This window comes from Stenella coeruleoalba (genome assembly GCF_951394435.1).
Source record: "Stenella coeruleoalba genome assembly, chromosome: 6".
Taxonomy (NCBI): domain Eukaryota; kingdom Metazoa; phylum Chordata; class Mammalia; order Artiodactyla; family Delphinidae; genus Stenella; species Stenella coeruleoalba.
Window position 1 is genome coordinate 58,175,878 of NC_137151.1, and position 26,109 is coordinate 58,201,986.

Genomic DNA, 26,109 nt, shown 5'->3' on the forward strand with positions numbered 1-26,109 from the left:
CAAGTTTATCATGTCATTTGTCTTCCAAAGGTAGTGAAAGATATTTAGAATAGCTGTCATTCATAAGATTTTCTGTTGATCAGTATCCCATAAAGGTTAATTAGGGCTGAATAATTCTTATCTCAAATTGTATATATACACATACCTTTCCTTTGCCTAGTTTTTCAGACTGAAAGAGAAAAATAGAAAATAGGACACATAAAAATTCTATTTCCATTCCTAATATAGCTCTGTGAGCATACTCATCCAACTCTTGGAACAAGGTTAGTTACTATATTATCTTTTGTTTGTGTCCTGTTTTTTACTCCTAGTATCAATTTGAAGTTTTATAACACTCTTAGACAATCTGTGAGGATGTCTAAGAAAATATTTTAGGTGCTAATGTGCATGTACTATTCCTGATAGACTTAATAGTCTTAAATTATAACATTAATTTAGCTGATAAATCAGAAATTGTCAGCTAAGAATTTTAAAGCAATTTTATGTTTAAAATTCTAAGAAGCATAAATCTGATATAGAACTAACAGTTCTTAGTTTTGTTCTTTTAATTTAGAGCTTCTGTATTAGTAATATAATTTCTGAGCTAATTTATTATTGTTTAGTAATTGCTATGCATTTGAGTGATAGACATCTGCTTCAAATTAGTTTGAATTCAGCTGTTTCTGTAAAGATATAGGAAAACCTTTAAAACAATGTCCCATTATCTATAAGAATATTATTTATTGACTCTTTTGCCTCTTGAATGCTTTTCTTTCCCCAATCTTACGATCCCTGGTCATTCATTCAACAGACATTTATTGATCATTACTGTGTGCCAGGCATACAGTGGACACACAGGAGAGTAAGATCTACTCCCTGTCCTTAATGCCAGTGTTGTACCGGAAAATGGAAACTATGACTTTGTATAAAAGGCCTTTGCGTAGCCCATGTATATTAATTGTTTAAGATCATATTCAAATGATTTGACATTAACCCTTGTTAATTGTGAGGATGTTTCTGGGCCTGGGACTTAGTTTTGGCGGATTTAGTCTGTTGTTATCACTAATTTCCTGAAGAGGGTAGAAATTGATTATGGTGGTGAATTTTCTTCTAAGTCATAGTTGATTATTATTCTAATGATCAGTAATTATTCTTAGACTAGTAGTAAGCTTTTCAGTAGATGCCCACTGCCACTTTTTACATGCCAAATAGCTTTTCTGTATACAGTTTTTATTCCTAATTAAACACAAGTCAGTGCTTTGTGATGTTTGAGTGTTTCATGAATTCAAAACTGAGCGGTGGTAAGGAAATGGGAAGTATATATTTTGTAAAGCTAGTGATTAGATTTTTATAGATAATGAATTTGTGGGGGCATTCCGTGGTAAAACTTTATATAAAATGGTAACCAAAGGGACTTCACTGGCTGCCTAGAGGTTAAGACTCCGTGCTTCCACTGCAGGGGGTGTGGGTTAGATCCCTGGTCAGGGAACTAAGATCCCATATGCAGCGCAGTGTGGCCCAAAAAACCCCCCAAAAAACGTAACCAAAAATGCTTTCTTGGAGCTTTTCATTTTAATAGATATTTATTCTGCACCATATTAGGTGCCCCAGGTACTCTGCTGGGGAATGGATATTCAGTGGTGAATAAGACACAAACCTTGCAGCGAAGTAACTGAATCTAAGAGTGATCTTTTCTTGCATTTGTGTTAGGATAACTGTTACATCAAATAGCTTGGTGATGAAGAGTACTGGCTTTGGCATGCTGTGTATGTACAAATGATAGTGGTATCACTTACCTGGTTGTCATCTCATTTAATGTATTCAAGTCCTCGGAACCTCAGTTTCCTTATCCATAAATTGAGAATATTAATACCTACCTCTTGATTGTTAAGTATTAGACAATATAATTTCTATATGATATTTTAACAAGCCCAATAAAAATATGTAAAAGTGATAACATAGCAAAGTAATTGACCTTTGCATATTTTTCCTACAAAAAGGACTATATTTTTTGAGAGATGGCAGTCTGAAGGATATATTTGTATTTTTCTTTGAAGGTGATGTTAAAGCACAAGAAATGTATGTTAAGTCTTTTATTTCCCTTATCCCCTCCTTACTGCCTTTCTAACATGGGTGAGCCCTCGCCCTTAATCTCTAGAGCCTTTTATTCCTTTACTTTATGTGGGACTGTCAATAAGCATACCAATTGTGTTGCTTTCATTTGTCTACTAGAGGGGAATCTGAAGTCACTTGCTCATTTTATGTTGGCTTGACAGAGTAGCCACCAGATAGGATTGGTACTCTGAGTTGGTTATCTGACCAGTGACCCAGAGATGCTAGTATCTTGTAGCTCATTAATAGTCCCTGAAGAGTTCAGTTTTTAAGTTCACTGTTTATTCATCACCTATAATTCTAGAAATACCTATCATAGAGGAGTATCAAAATTCTAGGCATATTGTCATTTTTTTAAAGAGATAATATTCAGTATAGCTGTTACATTTTTTCTTTATTTTATTTAGGAATTTTCCTAGGGAAATATGTCTTTAAACGTCTCTCCCTAATTTCCTGTTGGTATTTTCATATGCCAAATGTCTGTGGATACCAAATTTATAATTCTGATTTGATTTTGAGGGTGGCTTTTTTCTAACTTTAACATTGTATTGCAGTAGCAGTATTCTGCTTAGTTTACTGGTCAGGTTGAGTGCTACAAGAAGCAAACGCCAAAATGGGATTCAATCTGTCTGACCGTGTGGAAGGAGAAAGAGAAAGTAGGATTGGGTAGGAAGAGCGTCAGACTGCAGCATGTTCCTAAGAAAGTTTCAGCCAGGCTGTTGGGGAGTCCTTGAGACAGTTGTCCTTTAGAAGAAGCCCTTATTTGGCAGGAATGGCTAGGTTTGTAGTACCCCTGCTGTGCTCAGACATTGGCTGGGAGTAGCCCAAGGGAGGTTTGACCTGGGGTGAACCCCCAGAGGATCCAAAAGTGTACCATCTGGAGTTTGTGAGTCAGCTATGCTCTCTACAGTAGGTTCTATTGAAAGGAGATCTGAGCTAGGCAAGTCCATGAGCACCATAGTTAAAAACACTGAGAACTATAGTGGTAGGTACACACATATTATTTCATTTAATCTTATCATTAAATGGTGTCATTCATGAGCAAATGGAGACATTGAGAAGTTAAATAACAGTTATCTTAGCTCAATAACTAGCAAGTGTTAGAACCAGAATTCTAACTTAGGCAGGCTTCTGACTGCAGAGTGTCTTAAGCATTTAAATACCTATACCATACTGAGTACATGCATACACTGTAAAAATTTTGCTAAATTTATTTTATGACATAACTATATTCTTTTTAGAAAGTTTCATGAATCTAAAAATGTTTAATTACCTTTCACCATACTAGTTTTTAGAGATCGATTTGTTTTTATTAAAGTATATATATCCAAAACGGTGGCTTTACTGTTTGCATTTTGATGCATGTCTTCACTTGTCAAAAAAAGTACGTTATGCTAGTTATACTCCATCCCCTTTTCTCCCAATATATTGAAGTTGTACTACAGATCTCTAGCTACAATAAGCAATTCTCCAAGGATGAAGAAAGAAAATGTACATACACATAGGAATTTCTTTTCCAGAGCTAAAATTGACATTTTATAAATAATTTCCATGTTGCAAAGTTGAGACTAAGAAATCACAGCAATTCAGTGATATGCATTTGGCATGAGTCAGTTTTAGTTCTTAGTGCTTTTCATTGGAAATGGCATAAAAAGTAAGATTTCTTTGAATTTTTTATGCCGTGGGCTTACAAGAGACATAAGATGTTTTTCTCTTATAGATGCCTGGCAGTGCACGGCAGCAGAAGTAACGAACTGGTCACAAACCCCAGCAGTACTTCCCAGGTCACATGCACCCTTAATTTTTAAAGAATCTAGAAACAACCTAAGCAGTTGATAACAGGTCATTTCTGGGTGATAAAGGGTATTTGATTTCCACACCTAGCATTTTTATAGTCATTTAGAGACTTATTTATGGTGGTGGGTTTATATGTGTTTAAATATGTAACCTAACTGGTCACTGAATTGTAACTCTTTTCTTTTCTTGATGTTTGACATTGATTTTGAGGTCTGAATTTTTTTTTTCAAGCTTTTTTTCTTCCAGCTCATTTTATATAAACACTTCCCATAGTCATTGACTTCAATATAAGGGCAGCTGGGAATGCCAAAGGCAGCTACTGTTAAACAAAAAAGGAGAGGGGGGTGGGGAGGGAGATAAATTATGAAGTACAGTATCTACTGCCAGAAGTGCTTGTGTATTTTTCTTTCAAATACCTTTGAATTAAATTAATTTTACAAGCTTTACTTAAAAATTAGTCTCCTTTGAATGTAAAAATTGGGAACCATACATTGGTGCTTTAGAAATTTAGTCTAGTCTTTCAGTGACCTAGCAGTTGATATGAAAACATGAATTTAAAAATAAATAGCATATTGGATAAACTGTACCATACTCATGAAAGAAGCCAAAAAATTATGGATTAAACTGAATTTGAAAATAATTACAGTTTTGTGTCCTAAACCAGATTCGTTGTTAAAATGAAATGATAGGTCTTTGACCCTTGGGTGTGCTTGGAATAAATGTGGAACACAGTATTGTTTTTAAAACTATTTTGCTTTTATAAGCTAAGACAGATGTACAAAAAAGATGCAGTTTTTATTTTGTATTGGCAGCTTCCAAATATTTAGTATCTATTTCCAAGAATTGCAATTAGTAAAGCAACCATGGTACTGAAATCTGCACATCCCACAAGCTAATTATATTTGCAAGGTCAGAGTGAATACATATTTTCAGAAAAATAAAGGGTTATATAAATATGTGTCTTCTACTTGGCTGTTATATCACAGTTTGTTGATCTGGGGTATAATGTGTACAATTCACAAATTTGTCTGATAACAGAAAGTGGTGTGTGATTGTGTTTATTTTACTAACCAGTATATTCACAGCAATCACTTCCAAATATCTCTCCAGTAAAGATGTGTTAATTACAAAACAGACAAGGTCTTCTATTATATTAAAGCTACTAACAAGAAGACAGCAGGAATCACACATGTAAATAGCATCATCAACCCCTATTTTAGTCCTCTGTTTTGATCTGTGAGTTGCGCATAGACCAAAGGTGCTATTAAAGACTGAGTGTATGAAATAGGCAGCATTATATGAACAAAATTTATTCAACAAGAAAACAGACCTTTAACATGAATTTAACAAGCCTGAGAAATTATAAACTATCATATGCTGCAGATTCATGCAGTGATAATAAACAAAAAAGGAAAGTAAGAGGTTTCCCTAAGCTAGCCAAACTGCTAATGGTTTTGTTATAAGCTGTCTACTGTTGCAGTGACCTCTGAAAAGTCTCAAGGCACTTGTACCAGAAAAAATTAAATGGTCAGACCGGTGAATGGAGATTCAATGTGGTGCGTAGGACTGCAGCATGGAAAGGAATTATAAAAGTCTAGCTTCATATTCCTGAAAATGTTTGTCATACTTTAGCTTGGAAGTTTTTGTTAGTACATATTAAGGGGTAGTTTTTGTGCAAAGTTTTTTGGCTAAATTACTTTTTGGATTTATAACCTTATAAGACATAAGCTGAACTGGTTTAATGTATATATACTTTAAAACAAACCATTTAGAAAATTCATATAGCCCCCAAAAATGAATTTTTCCCCTGCCCCACTCCCATAACTTAATTAATCCTTGGGGGTTCTTTGTTCAGTCTATTGTACCTAAGATTTCTGTTCTCATCCATGGAGTGACCACTTTGCTGTCATTCTGTTGCATCGTGCTGTAAATACATAAACATGGAGAAACGCCATCAGCCTATACACACCTCCAAGTGCTCACCAAGGCTTTTTCTTGAATCTTACTATGGCATAATTAACACCTTCTCCACCCATTGCTCATTAGTGCACTGGACATTAAGGAGTCTATTTTGATAGGTTGCTCTAAAGGAGAAACCCACTTATTCTCACAGCACAAAAAGCAATTATAAAATCGTATAGAAATTAAAATGTAGACTGTATTGCCATATTTATATTTTTATTGTGTACTAAATCTAATTTTGGTCTGCAGGTTGTTGAACATGTTAGTTTCCTTAAGACAGTTGCTATAGTGATGGCAGCAAATTCCTTTAATCTTGGTGTAAAGTGTTCATTTTCTATTGGCTTTCATATTGCTACTCAGAAATCGTCATTCTAAACATTTCATTTCATTTAGGCCATCATTTACTAGTTGAACAGTATATTAAATTCTTGAATTTTTCTCTTAATTTTAAATAGAATTAAAATTTCTAAATTTCAGACTGTTTTTAATTGATCATGATATCTCTTTAGATGGTATTTTTATTTCCCTTTTATGAAGTTTCACACCTGTTTATAATATTCCAGAGAAATATTACAGAGATTTTTTTCTTGTGTAAAATAGCTGGTCTCCTGTTCTAGTTTGGAAGCATTCAGTATAAAAAAGATATTTTGTGATATATTGTGGAATTTTCATAGTTTTGTAGAAGTGTTCTTTTTCTACAAATGATACAGAAATCTTTAAATGGAATCCAAGTATTCTAAAAACAACTGGACCAAAATGATGCTTTGCTCTTAAATATTTACTGCTATTGGTTAGGGAAGCAATTCTTAATTTTGTATTTATTTAAGTTGTACATCTGTCTATCAAAATGGTCTCTTTTCCCTTCTTTAGCCTACATTTTATCTTATTTTTATGTGCTTTTTAGTAGAAAATTTTACTTCTATATGTTTTTAAACAGTTGTTTGAAATTATTTATGATAATATCTGATTAAAGCATGTTTGATAGTAGTACTTATTACTTTATGAAAATGATTAGAAAAAAGTTTAAGTATAAGCAAGAGGTATAAACCTAGGCCATATTTATTTATACATAATTGTGAAAGTTAAGTCTGGATTATAGTTACTGTATAAAAAGAAAAAAGTTTTCACAAACTATTAAATCATGCATGTTCTGGGGATACTTGGTTTTATTTTAAGGCAAGAGGAATCTTTGGGGAAATTCAAACTGTTAGAAATAAAAGCAAAATTCAAAGTTTTGGGGCGGCGGCGGGGGGAATTGCCGGAGTAGATGGAGGCCTTAGATTGAGTCACTTGTCATAGTGCTTTGGTGTAAGTTTGTATTCATTAGTACCGTTGACCCTTCATGGCAGCTTTTTAGAAAGGGTGATTTTTCCTTTCTTTCTTTCTTTAAATCTTATTCTTTAGCATATAGCATTTAGTAATACTTACTACAGATTTTTCAGACTTGATTAGATTCCAGTTGGTTTATTTTGGAAATAAATTTTTTTTAATCCCTTAGTATCCTCAAACTATAATTATACAAATGAGAAACAGTCTAGTAGACAATAGATTTTAAAACATTGATAAATCTCAGTTGTTTAGCACTTTTAAAGGCAAATCTAGAAATAACTGTATTACCCTGCTTTAAGATATTTTTATGTGAAGAATGTATTGAGTTTATTCTCTAGGTAATTGATTTACATTCCCTGGAAGAGGCATCTGTCTTAAGATCCCCAGTTCTTTACATAAAACTTAACAACATTTAAAAGCTTTAACAAGTTCTTTCAAATCCATGATAATGAACAGAGAAAAGCATTCGGATAGTATGTGGTTCTTGTTCAATCTCTTAATATATGAGCTAAAAGATGATTTGTATCATGTAAGAATTTGAAGTGTTTCTCTACAGAAATATTGAGTACACCTAGGAAAAAGAGGATACCTATTGTTATTTCTTTACTATGAACTTAGGGCTGTATCATTCTATACCATGTTCCTGGCTTAAAGCACGGATGACCTTGGTTTTCTTGTATTGTGCCTCGTATTCTTGACAGTGGCTTGGACATTTAAGGCCATCAGACAAGGTACAAAGTCTTTTATAGTCACAAGAAGTAAAAGGTATCTGACTAGAAGAGAATACGTGGAGCAAGTGCCTTGCTGGTTGTAATTTTGTTGTCATTTCAAGTACTGTGGTAGTATAATTGATGTGACAGGGCTGGGCTTTAGATGTGGTCCCTTAGCTTGTGCTCACTTTCAGTTTTAGTTTCTCTTTGTCATTCATTTTGATTAGGTAAAATTTAGGTGACAGACATATGCGCACCAATGAAGGCTGTTTGGTGTAAGTTTAGTAATGACGTATTTCAATAATAAAGATGCAAAGTTAATATTTTCCTTTACTGCTTCATGAAAATTGCAATAATTGGTGTCACCTTACATTACAAGATAGAGGGTGGTGTGCTGATGGTGCAGTCAGCAGGAGGTTCTTTTTTATTAATATTATAATTAAATGATTTTCTGGAAATAGGCCAGAAACAGATGCAAGTTGATCATGCCTTGTCCAGTGTTGCTTGGCACCATCACTTGCTTTTTAAAAAAGAGATGACCTGACACCTTGTTTTTACAGGTTGTTATTGATGCCTTCAGATTGATCAATGCTAATATGATGGTCTTAGGACATGAACCAAGACAAACAACCTCAAATCTGGGTCACCTAAACAAGCCATCTATCCAGGTAATACCTGTATTTGATAATGTGTTAAAACTGTTTTACATTTTAAAAGCCTGTTAGAAATGACCATTTTAAGATCCAGTACTTAGCATTTTAATTTGTTTTGCAATTAATTTTTCTTGTGCTTTAAAAGGAGATTATGGAAATAGTGTTGCAAAAGTTAGATTTGCTCACATATGAGTCTGCTTTCAGTGAAGTCTTTAAACTTTCCTAACATAGTTTGAGGACACCCTTTTGGGGGGCATAGTAGAGCCTTAATCTTGAGAGTACCTTACAGCTTTGCACGGTTAACACTGTAGTAAAGGACTGATAGGGGTTTTAGGTGGAGTGCGTTAGGTATCATGGTATCATTATTGGTTTGGTTAGTAGACATTTCTTATAGTAGTAAATAATGGTAAATTATTGTATACTTTAAGAGGTCCCCAGAAGCAGTTCCTAAATAGTACTTAAATATTTTTACCTTTTTCTTTTTTCTTTTTTTGCCTTAATCCCTACTTTTAAAACAAATCATATAAAACACAACTACATATTTCTTTTGATTAGAGTTTATATCTTGTTCTTTCTAGTGATGTCAACCACCATTATTACAGTTATTCAGACACTTAATATCCTCCTGAGTGATTAATGTTTTCTTTGTATCATCCACATGCTTCATTGTTTTTACACAGATCTTTATTGTCTGCAAAAATTATTTTAAATGTGTTTTTAAATGCACCACAACCTGTGTCTATATAGTTAATTGCTTCTCTGAAGATTAATTAAAAGGACAGAAATACCGTGTTTGGTTAAATAGAACACATAGGACAGAGACATTATAGTAGCTATTGCTGCTCCCCTTCTGAAACCTTGCTCTGTCATATGATTGTCTCTGGGGAGTTGTGGCTTTGACAGTTAAACTAAGCTTGGTTATACTTTGATAACTTTATACTTTTAGATGCTTACTTTTTCAGCAGTCACTCATCTGAAATCTTCATCAAAGTGAAAAAGTTCTTTCAAAGGATTGAGGTGTGTTCCTTTTGAAAAAATTACTTAGAAGCCAGGGAAAACTGCAAAGTATAGTGAGTACGATGAAATAAGCTACTAGTGTTTTTGATTGGGTACAGACAAGCCCATACTTGCATGTTCCAAGAGAATATATTATTGGACCTGTTTAGCCTGTGATAATGACCTTTCTTATAACCCCCATAGCATCATACTGCTTCATTATTTTTTTGCAAATATTATTTTTTTTGTTAAGTAGCATCTCACAGTCTAAGATCATTGTGATTACTGCATGGTGTGTTTCTGCCAGAAGTTTTTACTAATTGCAAGTCAACAGCCACCTGTTGCAGATTTCATCTTTTAAATTTAAACACTGGTTTTTAACCTTAAAATTTGAGTTAATTAAATAATTAAAATCTGTTTCTTTCTACATCAGTCCAGTTTGTATTTTTACCTTATAGTCTGTAATTTAAGGTGAACCTTATGAAGCAGGTTCCAAACCAAAGTTAAAAGGACCTGTGTATATAACAGCTACAGCGTCATTGTTTTCCATTTCATTTTAGTTTGTTTTGGCTTCCAATTAAAATGTATATATATTTATTTCACAGTTTTTATAGCGTCCATCAGGAAAACATCTATCTGGGTGCTTTACAGTTTTGAGACAATTCCAATACTGAAACACTCAAATGGGATCAAGCCAAAAAGTGACGGAACAAAGGCACACCTTAAAACAATTTCTTAGTTTTCTAAGACAAGCTAGAAAGAAAGCATCCCAGAAGAACTGGAAGTGAATGGTGATATTCATAATAGAGTTTTAAGATGTGTTAGCAGAATCTTTACCTCAGGGATCAGAAGCCTTTCAGAAAGGCCGTGCCTTTTATTTTGAAGGAAAGTTAGTTTGTATTTAGAGGGATCTTATTCCTAAACCAGCTTATTACTGGTAGGAATAGGAACCTAACAGGTACCATCAGCACTCATGTGGGTGGTTACTAATGCTTTTCTAACACTGATTTTTTTTTACTATCATACTTAAAGTAGGGGGGGGAATATTAGGGTTATACTGTAGACTACTATTTAATATATTGAGGAAAGTTCAAAATATGTTAAGAAAAAGATTATAAAATCACATATGCAAGTTCTCCTTTTTGAAAATATATATTTTATAAACTGTGCCTATATATTTACAATATGATATTAGTATTGATTACCTTTAGGTTGTAGGGTTATTGAATTTTTTTTCTTGTTTTTCCTTCTCTATATTTCTTAAACTTTCTACAATGAAACATATATTGCTTTTAGAAAATGTTATTTTTAAAGCACTAATAGCAATATTGAAGTATCTGCCACAAGACAAAGCTAATAGACAACGTTTATGTGAACTTTCATGTTTTAAATGAGAGGTCATTAATAATCCTGATAGAGAGGGAAGAGTATAATGCCTGTACTGTAGACTTTTCTATTAATATATGTGACTTTGTATTATTTTGTTCTTGGAACATTTGACCATTATTGTCAAATGTATAGAATTGAGAGTTAGCAAGCATTTATTTTAGTAACTAAAAATGTAAAACTATTCCACTAAAAATTGTTCAACAACATTTCAGATGCTTAAGGGCCCCAGTGTATATGAAGACAGGTTGTCAGCTGAATGGAAATTTAGTAGCTGTTGATGCATAGATGCATTATACTAGGGTTATGAACCTCTAAGTGTAGCCCTGAGTACAACTGCATTGTCTAACACAGTTAAACTATTTGAAAAACATTGTTTTCGGTAGTTGTTAAACAGCTATAAAATAGTTGTACTAGAAGGAACCATTGTGATGATTTTGTAGGTGAGGAAACTGAGGCCCAGCAAGTTTGTGATTTGCCTAGCTTATCCACTGAGTTACTGTAGGAACTAGTACATAACCAGAGCTCCTCATTCTTTTATACTATATTTGGAAGTTTCATTAATTCATTAATTTTGGCATAGATAATGTATATATACAGCTCAAAATTCAAAGGGTATGAAAAGGTATTTAGCAAAAATTCTTGTCTTCTTTTGCCATTTGTGACCCAGTTCTCCACCCTAAAGGGAACAAAGCACATGTTTTGTTTCTTTCCAGAGCTATTATATTTATATAAAGAAAGATTCATTTTAAAGTATGATTTACTGGATTATATTTAGTACCACATTTTCAGTTTATCAATGTAAAATAATTTAAGGCAAACATATATCTTTAGATCTAAGTAAATATGCCTTTTTTAAGAGCATGAAACTTTTTTAACCTATCAAGAACCTATAAATAGGTTATTACATAGTTCATAAACTGTGTATTTTATAATATGCCTGCTTTTCCACAGCAGTGAGCAAATGGAGTTATAACTTCTAACCTCTTCTCAGTAGTCTGGACAATGCCAGTGAAGTATTATTTCACCGTAATGATTATTTGTGTGCTTTTCTTTGAATTTGTCATACCAACAAAATTATAAAGCTCTACTCTAAAGATTAGCTTAAAGAAACATAGAAATAACCTGGAAGTTAATCAGTGGGATCTCAAAACTCTGCTTTGTCTAGTTCCTCCTCCAAGCCACTCTTTGTCTAGAATAAATAGCATCTTAGACTGATAGTACCAACCTAGGAAGAACTTCCTACTTTGAAAGGTTGGCAGCCTTTGAGCAAAGAAAACAAGGGTCAGGATATCCAAGAAGCAAATAAGCTAAGTCCTGTTAGTAATTCCAAAAAGTATTGTCCCAGAAACAGTGCTCTAAAAGGTGGCTAGCTTTCCAGGTCAGTCACTGAAATATTATTTAGCCCACAATATAAACACTATAGAATAGAACCATGCTTTTTAACAGTGCTTCTATGAGAAACTGTTGCAGATTTCAAATAATTAATGAATGAGCTTCAGGACAATATCCTGTTTTAATGAAGAATTGCCTAAATTTTCCTAAATTCATCATATGTTTGTTAGGTGTAAATTTAAAAGTTAAGTATTGATGTTTTGAGAAATTTCCTGATTATGTAACTTCTTTGTCTGCCTGACATACTATGGCATTTGCTAGTATGTTATGTTTAATTTGCAATTTGACCCTGTCAAAAGGCTAGTCTCCCCCTTGGTAAAGCTAATCTTATATTTGGTGTATGCTGTCACAACTTGTAATTCAATGTCAACTAGAATGGGGAATTTGAGAGAATTTGTTTTTCACTGAGCTAAATAAAAGAGCCTGTGCCTTTGGGTTTATATGGAAGGAGGACTGTACATGGCCAGTTTACCTGTGATTTGGGATGAATGTACTTGGGGGCACACAGCAAGTGAGTAAGTGAAATTGGGAAATGGCTTGAGGATATCATTTGATTTAAATTTATATTTGTCTTATTATTGTCCCTGCTAATCTTTCATGCTGCCTGTTAGTTGTACTACTTCCATCTAAATAATGTAATTGAAAATCAAGTAGGTAGTGCCTTCAAGTTCCAAACTGTATATTTCAGCAGTACAGTTAATCTCCAAAATGTGGACCTATCTGTGTGCCCATTTGTCTGACTTCTGTATCTCTTGGCCATACCTGTTATTAGCTTTATGGCCACTATATAGAATTATATAGTTGAAGCACTGCATAAAGGTGATTGGATGAGAGGGCAGTTGGCACCTGAAATCTAGCCTAAACTTTGCTCTCCAGCCAGGCTGAGTTTGCTTGGAGCACTGGGCACCTTTTTCTAATTCTTCCACCCAGAGGATGCACTTCCTAATTTGCATAAAGGTGAGTACAGATTAAGGGAGGCACTGATTAGCTCCACTTTTTGATTCACACAGTACAGCATATCTAGGCACTGAAATTGAATTCACTATTCCTGATTATTATTGAAATGAATAAGGATTTAATAGATACTCCTAGTACTTTAATTTCATATAGCAACCATTTTATTATAGCAGATGTTAGGAATATAAGAATGGATTGTTGGGCTTCCCTGGTGGCGCAGTGGTTGAGAGTCCGCCTGCCGATGCAGGGGACACGGGTTCGTTCCCCAATCCGGGAAGATCCCACATGCCGCGGAGCAGCTAGGCCCGTGAGCCATGGCCGTGGGGCCTGTGCTCCGCAACAGGAGAGGCAACAGCAGTGAGAGGCCCGTGTACCACACAAAAAAAACCAAAAACAAAACTAAACTAAAAGGAATGGATTGTTATAGTACATACCTAAAACGGGTTAGTATTTGGTAGGGCGATTTTTGCTAGCAAAGTTTAAAAATAAGACTATGCTTTGTTTTCATTCTGATCCCTGAAGTACAAACACTTAATTTAAGAATTTCCTAAGATACATTGTAGCATAGTATGATAGAAAAAAACATGGGCTTTGGAGTCAGAAAAACTTGGGTTCAAATCCCAGCTTTGCATTTTATTAGGTATAAACTAGGACAAATTGAGATTTGTGTCTTATTTCCTCATCTGTCAAAATACAAATGGAACCAGCCTACCTTACTGGGTTGTTGTGAAGATTAGAAGACTTATTGTGTAAAGCAGGTGCAGGTGCTCATCAAATGTTTCCTTTCCACCCCTTCTTCTACCTCAACACCTTAAGACTACATTGTAAAAATCCAGTTATTAGTGTGGTGGTTGTTTTAGTTAGCTTTATCTTTAGATTCCTGAGAGTTAACCCCAAAGCCCTTTTTGTTTTTGTACTTGAAGATATGTCCAGGGTGTATTTCTGTACTTTAATGTCTTAGAAGGCTGACAGAGGGGTCCACAGAAACTGTTTTGGACCTCATTTGAACCTATGTAGCTAGAGTTAGACATTTGTGCAGCTGTGAATGGATTACAGCACATGCAGGATTATTGTTTCTTAATAAAGCCATGCCATTAGCTTCAGTTTTTATGATGATTTGAGTGTTTGTCTTGGTGATCAAGTACAGTGGAAAAATTTCTGCTTAGTGAGGTTGCCTGAGACTGGACCCACTAAAAAACAAACTCCATTTCGTTAATTTGGAGACATATGCAGACACAGTTATTTTTTTATTTTATTTTTTTTTTGCGGTATGCAGACCTCTCACTGTTGTGGCCTCTCCGGTTGCGGAGCACAGGCTCCGGATGCGCAGGCTCAGCGGCCATGGCCCACGGGCCCAGCCGCTCTGCGGCATGTGGGATCCTCCCAGACCAGGGCACAAACCCGTGTCCCCTGCATCGGCAGGCGGACCCTCAACCACTGCGCCACTGGGGAAGCCCAGACACAGTTATTTTTAATATGTTAGAACTGAATTAAGAAAAATGGAAACTCCAGATTAATGTTGTGGGTGAAGGAATAATTATATTATTATGTCTCTTTAGGCTTTTCTTTTGAAATAAGAAAGATCCCCCTATGTAGATAATCATAAAATCAGACTTAATAAATTATGTATTATTTATAAATTATGAATAATTATAGGTTAGATTATGATGAGGTCAAATCATATCTCTGACTCTGAGCAAGGCTACTAAAACTGTTGAATTTGTGCGGCTCTATGTCATGTTTTAAAGAATGTGTGCCCTGTACCTCTAAACCTCACTTCTAAACTCGTAGCTGAGAGAAAAAGTTTAATATTTACTTAGGATAAAAAGCTATTTTTAGAAGATGGTAAAGGTATTGTCTACAGGATATGTCAACAGTTTCAAACAGTTGTATTTATTTTATTAGATGAAAAATACTAATTTGTCCTTCTAATCATTTATCTATATAGGCGTTAATTCATGGACTAAACAGACATTATTACTCCATTACTATTAACTATCGGAAAAATGAACTGGAACAGAAGGTAAGCTTAAATTTTTATCTTAGAGGCGGAAAAAAATCTATTTCAAACAATTTAAACTATTACCTGGTATATTTGAATTTAAATTGTTGACCTCTTTCATTGATGCGTTCAAATATTTTTTCATTCCTGATGAACTGTAGCATAAAATAAAGGAATATTTTATTGGACAAATTGAGAGACATTTTACCTTATTGGTAGGCGCTAAAACAGGAGAGGAAGTAGGAAACAAACATTCCAGATTGGTTTTATGATGAATTATAAAAATCTTTCTTCTAGTTCTGCGATTTTTCTGATTAATTTATCTTCTCCAATAAAATGGCCTTTTGTTACTAAATTGCTAAATAAATAGCTTTCCAGATTTGAAAGGAATAAATTAGATTGTAATTGTGTAGTGCTTTTTAAAAAAGTACCATGGTTACTTAGGATAAACTAAAGGTGAGTCAAAAGGGAAATGCATTTTAAGGGTTTTCAGATATTTAGATCTAAATTTTTATACCTTTTTATAGTAATCAAATTTGATGACTTTAAAAATTACCTAGCGTCTTGGTAGATTAGCATTCTTTAGTTTCTACTGTTTTAGGATTACCTCAAGAACAGTTTTTCTCTCAACTAATTGGAAATATTTAAGTCTGCCTACTGCTTTTTGAAATTACAATCTGAACTGCTTTTTTTCTTTATTATTACAATTAGTCATCCTCCAAATAAGCTTCTTGTATTTCTCTCTGAGAAAGACTTAAAAAATTTGAAAGAACATGAGTACTGTTGACAGCCCCTAAGTTTTGATTTCTACATGCACGCTGAAGTCCAAACATAAGTAATCAGTAGTAAACAAGACCTTTCTTACTAGTTGAAAGTGTTCCCCACAAAGTCACCCTAGAAGGGATTCTAGTGATGGTGTATGGGAGTGGAGTTAGAGGGCTCTCCATACTACTCCCTCTTTCAACCAGATCATCTCCCTTTTCGGTCTTATTTATATATTGTGGGCAGAATGTGCTGTATAAGATTTTCTGAAGTTTGATAAACAATTGTTTTAAAAGTTCAAAGCCACCAGTAAACTCACTCAAAGGTCCTAGGTGCTTGAGCATGACTTTGAGTGAGGGGCTGCAGGGGACCAGTTCTTCCTTGACCTGAGGGGAGACACAGAGCCATAGTTCTTCCTTCTGCTTGCTTTTGTCCCAAAGTTCATATCACCTGTGGTAGATTTAGTTGATAGCTTGAAGTACATTTTCAACACTTATTTTAATTTTATGTAGAATAGGTACAGGCTGTGGGATAAAAGGGTACCACTCAGACATAAACTGAAAAATTCATTCAGATATATAAATATTTTATCAGTCTGACACCCAGCTATTTGGAAATATCCATCTAATTACATCAAATTTTCTTTTTCTTTTTTTCCTTTATGGTACCCCATAAACTTAGCCACCATCCTTGGTATAAAAAACACACATATAAATACTTACATAAATTAATTAATATTTTGTTTATGTTCCTAGTATAGCTCAGTTCAGGTGCTTTCTTGATACTCAAAGCCCTGCCTTTACTCTTATCTCACCAACCTGTATACTTAACTCCAAGTGTTACCTGAGGGGCCCAATCCAATCTTTGTCCAGGCATGGTAGAATTATTCTCCTGCTCTGTGGGAACTTTCTTTGTTTGCTTCTGAAGTGTAGAAAAATCCAATTCTCAACACTTAATTATAGGTAGTTTTATAGCATAGGTAGTTGCAGCTGCACCAAAATTTCTTGAGGATGTATTTTCTAAAACACTGTCACTGGCGAAGATGGGAAGCAATCCAAGAAATTCGGGTTACATGTGCAGGAATTTTCCAGTTTTTTTCCAAACTACTCTTGCTTCCATGGGCCCTAGGAGGGGCATGGAGGAATACGGATCTTTTGTGTCTTGAAAATTCTCATAGGTGATTTTGACATGCAGCTTATTCTCCAGCATAAGGAAAACTTTGTACCACTTTTAGCTGCAAACCTCTAAACAAATAATTGTTCTAAACTAAACTCATACACTTCCGACTATGTCTTTAGATCCTCATAGCTTGTGGATCTTACTTAAAGTATACTGGTTCTCATAGCAAAAGAACAATAGTCATTCTGTAGGTACCGTTTTTTTTTTCACATTGCATAATTTTATCAATTGTTTAGAAAACTCTTCTTATTCAATGATTATCCTCAACTGAAGGACATTATAGAGTAGGACTTTTAAGAAAAACTGTCTTAAGACTCTGAACTTGAAAACTTACGAACTTCGAAGAATACGTATTCAGAATTAGGAGTCCAGTTTGAGAAATAATGAACTAAAGTGTTTAGTTCCATGATCACTACTAATAGGGTCTGATCCCAGTTTGCTGATGTGATTGCAAAGTGGATGGATCTGTGATTTCCTTCCCAGTTTTACGACTTTTCATTCTGGTATAAAGAAGTTCAAAAATTTTAAATTATAGATGGAATATTAGAATTTGAAGAAAATTTAAAGATTATCTAATACAAGCCTTCAGTTCATAGATATGTAAACAGGGACTCAGAAAGATTGACACAGTCATTCAGTAAATGGAGGCATTTACCTCCTTATCTCGGCATTTGAGAGCAGGGCTATATAAACTATTAGAAATCCTGTGTGTAACATAGTAGTTTCATTCATTCAACATATGCTTATTTAGTATTTGCTATGATTAGATTATGATCTAGATTCTAGAATCTAGACCTTGGTAATCTTGAAATAAACAGAGCAGAGTCCTTGCCTTGATTTCTCTTTAATGGGAGAGAAATGCACTAAACAAGAAAACAAAAATTTCAGCTGTTTATAGTGTTATAAAAATAATAAAGCAAGTTAAGGAAAGAAAGATGTTTAGATGGTATGGGGTGGCTTTATTATATAGTGGTGAGGAATGGCAGCTATATCTAAGGAAGTGAGAAGTGTAAGCCATAGAAAGATAAGAAAAATAGCCTTTGAGGCAAAGGGACAGCAAATGCAAAGGCCATGAGTTGGAGTATTCCTTAGATTTTATTAATATAAATTTAGAAGGATACTTATTAGAGTTTATTTAAATTAATAAAATTAAACTTAAATTCACTAATTCCAAAAGTTGTTTGTAAAGTTGTTTCTCAAGACAAATAAAGGAAATTTTCTCAATACAGGAAAATAATTAATTTTTCTTTATATTTTTTAGATGTTGTTAAATTTGCATAAGAAGAGTTGGATGGAAGGTTTGACACTTCAGGACTACAGTGAACACTGTAAACACAATGAATCAGTGGTAAAAGAGATGTTGGAATTAGCCAAAAATTACAATAAGGTAAAAACTTACTTTCAACATTTATTTCTTATAATCTTTAGAATATATATGATTAGATATCAGGCATTGTATAAATATAAATAGTTAAGAGTAGAATGGCCTATTTTGTAGACCAGATAGTAAATATTTTAGGCTTTATAAGCCATCCAGTCTGTTGCAACTACTCAACCCTGCTGTTACAGTGTAAAAGTAGCCACAGACACTACGTAAAGGGATGAGTGAGGCTATGTCCTAGTAAAACATTATTTACTAAAACAAGCAGTTGGCTAGATTTGACCCATGGCTTATAGTTTGCCAACCCCTGTTGTAAATAGCTTTACAATTGAAATCTCTTCATTATTCAGAGGACTTTTTCTTGGAAGGGAAGGAGGAACAAGGAGATGTGAACAACAACAGCATTTAATACTTGATAACATATAACTTATTTTATGAACTTCTCTGTTTTTCATTTAATACGTATTTATTGAAAACCTGCTATGTGCCAGGTGCTGGGGATATGGTAAAAAAATAAGACCTATCCTCATGGAATTTATTTTCTGGTAGGGGAAACAGAAAGTAAACAAATAAACACAACATAATACATTGTAATTAGTGCTGTGAAGACAATAAACAGGATGATGTAAAGAGTAGCAAAGAGAGACCACTTCATATTGAGGATGTAAAAAAGTTACATTTTTCACAATCTCCTGAAAATATTTATTGTATGCTAAAGTATATGTGGCCATGATAACATTTTGTTTATAGATTTATGTTCTTTTACAATTCTGAAATTAAGAGAATACTTGACCAAGACTAAAATGTATCTTCTGTATTGTATCAGTTTCCTAGCATTGCAATCACAAACTACCATATAATGGGTGACTTAAAACAACAAATTTATTCCCTCACAATTCTGAAGGTAGAAGTCCAAAGTCAAGGTACTGATAGGGCCATGCCCCCTGTGAAGCTTCTAGTGGGGAGCATCCTTCTTTTTTTTTCTAGCTTCTCTTGGTCCCCAGGCATTCCTTGGCTTGTGGCAGCATAACTCTAATCTCTAACCAGGGTTATGACTTCAATGTATCCTTTTAGGGGGGACATGATTCAACTCATAACATGTATTTTTCAACTTTTTTGACCAAAACCCATATAAAGAATAGATTTTACATTTGACCCAGTACCTGCAAATGTATATGTATGTGTGTATATATATTGCAACAAAAGTTTTATGAAGCAATATTTACCCTTATTACAAGTGGTTATATTCTATTTTCTTTCTCATTTGACTCAATTTCATACTGTTTCAGTTATATACATACATATTATATACATCGACATATAGTTTGCAACCTATTAATGGGTTGAAAACCTGCAATTTGTAAAACATATACATACTATACAGTGTTATGCTTACAGATACTTATCAAATATCTTCTGTACAATTTGCAGTGGAAAACAGGGATCCTTCCTTCATTTTTAGGAAAACAGGGGCATTAAGAAAAGTTCATAACCAGAGTACTTGACCAAAATTCGTGTGTTTGATAACACCTTAGTATTCAGATTGTCCGCAGACCAGCTGCATCAGTATCACTTGGGATCTTGTTAGAAATGCAGGTGTTTGACCTGCTAAATCAGAATCAACATTTTAACAAGATTTCCAAGAGATTTGTATACTCATTCAAGTTAGAAGTTAGAGAACACTGCCATAGAGAAGTCCATGTGAAGTCCTGTAGAAGTTCAAAGGCTTTTGCTTTCAGCTGGTACAGACCCAGGATGATGTCTTTAGAGAATAACATTTGAACTGGACCTTAAAGCATGAATAAGATTTGGACGTACAAAGGAATGTTACCCTAGGCCAACTGAACATCATGAGCAAGACTAGGAGACAGAAAAGCAAGGGCATCTTTAGGAAACTGTGTTTGGCTAGAGTACATGAGAAGGGTGTACATAAAAGGGTGAATAGTGGGGAATAAAGATTTTTAAAGTTACTGAAGTCAAGTAACAGAGTTTGGAGAATCATGATAGAGTTATTTTTGATCAGGGGCATGGTATACCCAGAACCTGACTTTAGAAACATAATTTGACAAGGCTATAGAAGAAAGAGTGTTGTAAGAGGAGATTTGAAATGGAGATTCTATATTTAGGAGGAGCTTGCTATTACCCAAACAAAAGGTACTAAGTGTGTGAATTACTGTAGTGGCAGTGGGAAGGGAGGTATCAATAGACTAATAAAATAAAACATGGTGCCAGTTGGATAGATAAAGTAAAAGAAGAAGGAATCAAAGATGAGTTAAATGTCTCCTGCCTAGGTGACCAGAAGTATGTTGGTACCATTAACATTTCCAATTTAAGTAGAAGTGGAAAGATTGAGAAAGAAGATAAAGAGATTAAACAAGCAGGGAATTCCCTGGCGGTCCAGTGGTTAGGACTCTGCACTTGCACTGCCGAGGGTGCAGGTTCAACCCCTGGTCAGGGTACTAAGATCCCACAAATCATGGCTCGACCAAAAAAAAAAAAAAAAAAGTTTAAACAAGCAGTTTACTATGTGGGACTAAAAATTAATGGTGGGGGCTAGAGCTTTTGGAGACAGTTAAAGTTGATATTGGTTGGCACACACCAAAAAAGTAATATTTTACTTTTTAAATTAAACACATCTTACAAAATAAATATTAACCAAGGGACGGTGTATAAGATTTGCCAAGTGTTAACAACAAGCCTTTTGAGAGACTTGAGCTTTGAAAAAATGTTGATGGGCCCATACAAGCTAAATTCCAGCAGAATTAGGTTTGGCTTTGAAGAGCATGCCCTGATTTATATGTAGTGTTCCAGCTGGAAATTCCCATTGCTTCTAGATTGTAGGGAAAATATATATATATATTTAATCTTTCTAGTGTATGTTTTCATGCTGTGGAGATTAAAGAGAAAACAATAGTTCATCCTATTTAAAACAGTTAACCTTTTATAAATTAACCTTTAAAGAAATTTAAGTTATTATTCAGTGGACTGTAGGAATGGTTTTCATTTCTCTGTAACATTACAAGTTTAAGTAAATTCTTATTGGTACTACTGCCAGGAAATAACCTATTTATGGTTACTGCTGCCCATCCACAGAAGTTTTTGCTATTTTACAGTTTTAAAAAATCTCTGAAGTACTCAAAAATTTGTAAGGTTTGGTTATAAAGTGAAAACAATGTATAAGCTGTGATATGAAGGAGTCCAAATTTGGGGCTGTAATTCCCTCTGTGATTGAAAGAGAATGTGGTGGAGTTTTTAGTAACACTTAAAATATAAAAAGAAAGGCCCATACAACCAGTTCTTCATAGTATTCTTTTTAATTGGTTGGTGTTTTAAACTAAGGTAATTACTGTTACGTGCCAGTTAGCTCCTAAAGTGAAAGAAGGTTAGAAAATAATTAAATTCCTTTGTACCAACTTTTTGATTTCAAGTCTGAAGTCCACGCAGACGTTCTGCTTGATTATTAGTCATTGATTTCTCTAGTTACTGAACTTTAGCACCCACAACTCTTTTATTCCAAATCTCCTAGTTTATTCGTGCCAAGATGTATCAGTATTTTAATATTGATAACATTTGATTGGATATTTGTAAATGAATCTGCCAGTGAAAAAATGAATTGTAAAAGACTGTTTTAAGAATAGCATAGACACATAAAAGTTTGCTTTGTTTTCAAGCATGTAGCCCTATAAATTCAGAGATCTGACAGTTTACTTTTCAGGTAGAAAAACTGCCTACTTAGGAACCTGAAAGAAGGTTTGGATGCAACTTTTATGTAATTACATACAAAATATGTAATTATATGATTACATTTGGTTTATCAAAGTAGCTGTATTAAATAAGAAGGTCTTGTTTTGTGCTAGTGCAATAAGGTAAGAAAAACAAAATAAGATATAAATATTGGGAAACCAGGCCAGATTATCATTATTTAAGTATGATAGGATATGTTTGCAATCAAGCATAGAAATACATGAAACTAAACTAGAATACTATTAGAACTATTATGATTGAGAATTATGTAGCCATGCAGTTACATAGGCTGAAACCAGTTGAAAAATATAAAAGGCAGGGCTTCCCTGGTGGCACAGTGGTTGAGAGTCCGCCTGCCGATGCAGGGGACGCGGGTTCATGCCCCAGTCTTGGAAGATCCCACATGCCGTGGAGCAGCTGGGCCCACGAGCCATGGCCGCTGAGCCTGCGCGTCCGGAGCCTGTGCTCCACAACAGGAGAGGCCACAACAGTGAGAGGCCCGCGTACCACAAAAAAAAAAAAAAATATGTGTATATATATATATATATATATATATATATATATATATATATACACATACATATATATATATATGTGTATATATATATATATATATATAAAAAAGGCAAATCAGTTTACAGAAGCATCCAAAATTACAAAGTATTTAGGAATAACTACCATAAAAAATGTAAATGCATAAATATGTATATATGACTTCTTTGAAAAATGCTAAAAACATTGTGAATAAATTCCCATTTCCAAAAGTAAGACTTAGTATTTGTAAAGCTGTGGTCAAGCTTCCCAAAGGTTACTTTAGTGCTAGTAAGAATATCAGTGAGCTTTTAAATTTTGATAACTTGACAGTAAAGTTTACCTGCAATAAAAATAACATTTATTAAATGCTTATTAGGAGTCAGACTGGCAGAAAATATTTGTACCTATAACACAGAAAAGGCTAGTATCCAAAAAGTACATAACAGACAAAGAATTCCTATAAAATATAAAGAAAGGATAATAAATTGGACAACAGAGCTGGAAAATTCACTGAAGATGAATGGCATATAAACATGAAAAAGAATTCAATCTTATTAAGTATTCAAAGAAAAAAGTTAAAAGTATAAGATTTTTTTTTTCTTTCCAAATTAAAAAAAAAATGGTTTGGGAGAATGCGCCACTAGTAGGAAAATAAAAAAGTGATATATGACATTTTTGAAGGCCATCTCCCATTTTATCTTTAAATTTTAAGTGCATATAACTCTTTAAGCCAACGTGTTCTCTTTTAAGGATTTATTATGAAGAATGAAATTCTACAAGTACCAACTTAGAGAAATATTTAAAACTTGATGTTATGTGTATAAAATGAAATTGTGTAACAATATGAAAAGTCCCTACTATGTTACCTTCCCTCCATTTTTCAATGATACCTCTCTGTCTCACATATATCTCAACGTATTATGCTGTTAACAGTGTCACCTCTCAGGTGGAAGGTAGGGGAATTTTATACTTTATGTAAATCCTGGATTCTTTTTAGTTTTTGCACTAAGCAGGTGTTATTTATATCTATTGTGTTAGCTTGAGGTAGCAATGGCTTAAAGAGGATAGGAATGTACATCTCTTGCAGTTCAAGTCCATGTGAAACTTTGAAGTTATTACATTTACATACCCAGATATCTCCATCTTTTGCTCCACTTTCCTTGTATTGGCTTCCATCGTTTAGATCTCCTCATGATTCATGGTGATTGCTAAAGCTTTAGCCATCCCATCTGAGTTCCAAGCAACAGGAAGAAATGCAAGGGCAAAAGAGAGAGACCTCTCAACTAAATCAATTCCTGTTCAGGATCCTTCCTATAAGTCCCACCCAGCACTTCTGATTATATCTCATTGGCAGAACTTAATCACGTGGACATACTTTGCTTTGAGAAAGGCTATATAGTCTTTTACCTGTGAGCATTACTGCCTTTAATAAAATTAGAGCTATATTATAAAAGAAGATGTGTATTAGGTAGGCAACTAGCAGTAGACTCTGCCATAGAAAGTTTTTTCAACAGTCTAAACTGCAGTTTCTATTATACATACACACACTTGTATGGGCACACACATGATGTTTATTTTATATCTCTATTTTATATAATTATATTTTAAAATTGGATTCCTTATAATATTTTTAGAAGGAATTTACGTATTCTGGGTCACTTAATAAATCATGGGTTTGGCTTTATTCAGGATGTGTCATTAAAAAGTAATGATTTCCCGAATTGCCATGAATGTTGCTTTGAGGTCTTTGGAGATAGATAAGACTGTATTTAAGTCACAGTTTCATTGCTTATTGGCTGTGTGGCTATATTGTCCCCATCAGTTGGGCACACTCCTTTTTTGTATATTTCATATTGCATTATAATTTGAGATTTACAGGCAGGTAAAGTAAAACCCAAATGCAAGCTTCTTGAAGAGCAAGAACTGTCTTACTCATAGTGAGTACTTAATAGTTATTTACTGAATGTATAAAATGAGGAAAATTCTACTGTTGAGGACATACATAGAATGTACTAGAGCGTTATAAGCACTTTCAAAAGGAGAGTTAGAAAAAAAATTTATAGTAAAAGTATTGCTGGAATTAACATATAGGAGATAGTGCCTAATTTCTTTATGTAAAATGTAGATTACTTCACTGGGATGTTTTAAGGATTCAGTAAATTAATATGTACATGTTAATGTTTAATTACTAATGGTTGTAGGGAACCCACTTTTTTGTTCTCCATATTCACACCTGTAATACTTTCTCATATAGTTTTCTAATTGTTTCATGTTCGTTAATTTTGCTTTCCCAAGTATGTTTTATAAAAGCCATTTCTTTAAACTTATTCTCTATCCCCATAACCCATAATGTGATTTTCAGTTATATAGTCAATGCATTGACTTTTTATGAAAATCAAGAAAGAACTAAAATGCCTATATTACGTTCACTAGCAGTTTATGCAGAGATTGTTTAATGGTGAAAAAATATACCATATAGGTGATTTTACAAAGCATGTGCTTAAATGGAAGCATGGCATGTTGAGAGTGAACACTGCAAACATATCAAAGGGAAAAAAAGAAGCCCAAGGAATGGAATAGATATGACATATAAAGTGAAATAAGAGACATGGTGTCATGAAAGCAGAGGTTAAAGGATTAGAAGAGAAAAGGGGTATTGGAAAAGGTGTTCAGAAAGTTCAAGTAAACTGAGTCCATTGGAATTTGCCAGGTGGAGATCCTTAAAAGAGTACTCATGAAGTGCTAAGGGTCCAATCCATGTTTGTTAGAAGGTAAATAAAATGGTAGAATTTGAAACACAGATTTTCCATTTGAGAAATTTGACTCTTACCAGGAAAAAGATAATGAGGTTAATGGCTTTAGTAAAAGCCTCTTTAAGATGGGGGGTACATCTGAGGGGATTATGATAACACAACAGACCAAATTCCAGGAATTTCTTAGAACTGTGCAGACCGTGCATGATGGGATAGCCATCTGGGGGTCTTTGTTGATAAACTGTTAAAAACGTTTCTAGTGTGAATAGCCACAAACATTTTCAGTGCTTTTTTGTTGGTTGAGTAAACCGAAGAGCACGAATGCAAAAGCAAAATTTGATGCCAAATCACAGAAGTTGCCATAAACACAGAAGTTCCCCTAGTAAGGACACTGCCTGTGCCTGAATTTCATTTGTTTCTGCTGCTACCATTTCTTAATTTTTCCTGGTGACTAGCCAGATTAGAGCTATGAATGAAG

General features: G+C 34.1%; 1 protein-coding gene across 3 annotated transcripts in view; it reads left to right on the top strand.

Moving 5' to 3' along the window:
• Positions 1 to 26,109, top strand: part of PSMD14 (proteasome 26S subunit, non-ATPase 14) — a 133,289-nt gene that overhangs the window by 100,820 nt on the left and 6,360 nt on the right. For all 3 annotated transcript variants that reach the window (XM_079923938.1, XM_079923939.1, XM_079923937.1), the window contains 3 exons: positions 8,450 to 8,557; positions 15,225 to 15,299; positions 18,481 to 18,606. In XM_079923938.1, coding sequence (XP_079780064.1) covers positions 8,450 to 8,557; positions 15,225 to 15,299; positions 18,481 to 18,606 — 309 coding nt within the window. The remainder of the gene's footprint in view (positions 1 to 8,449; positions 8,558 to 15,224; positions 15,300 to 18,480; positions 18,607 to 26,109) is intronic.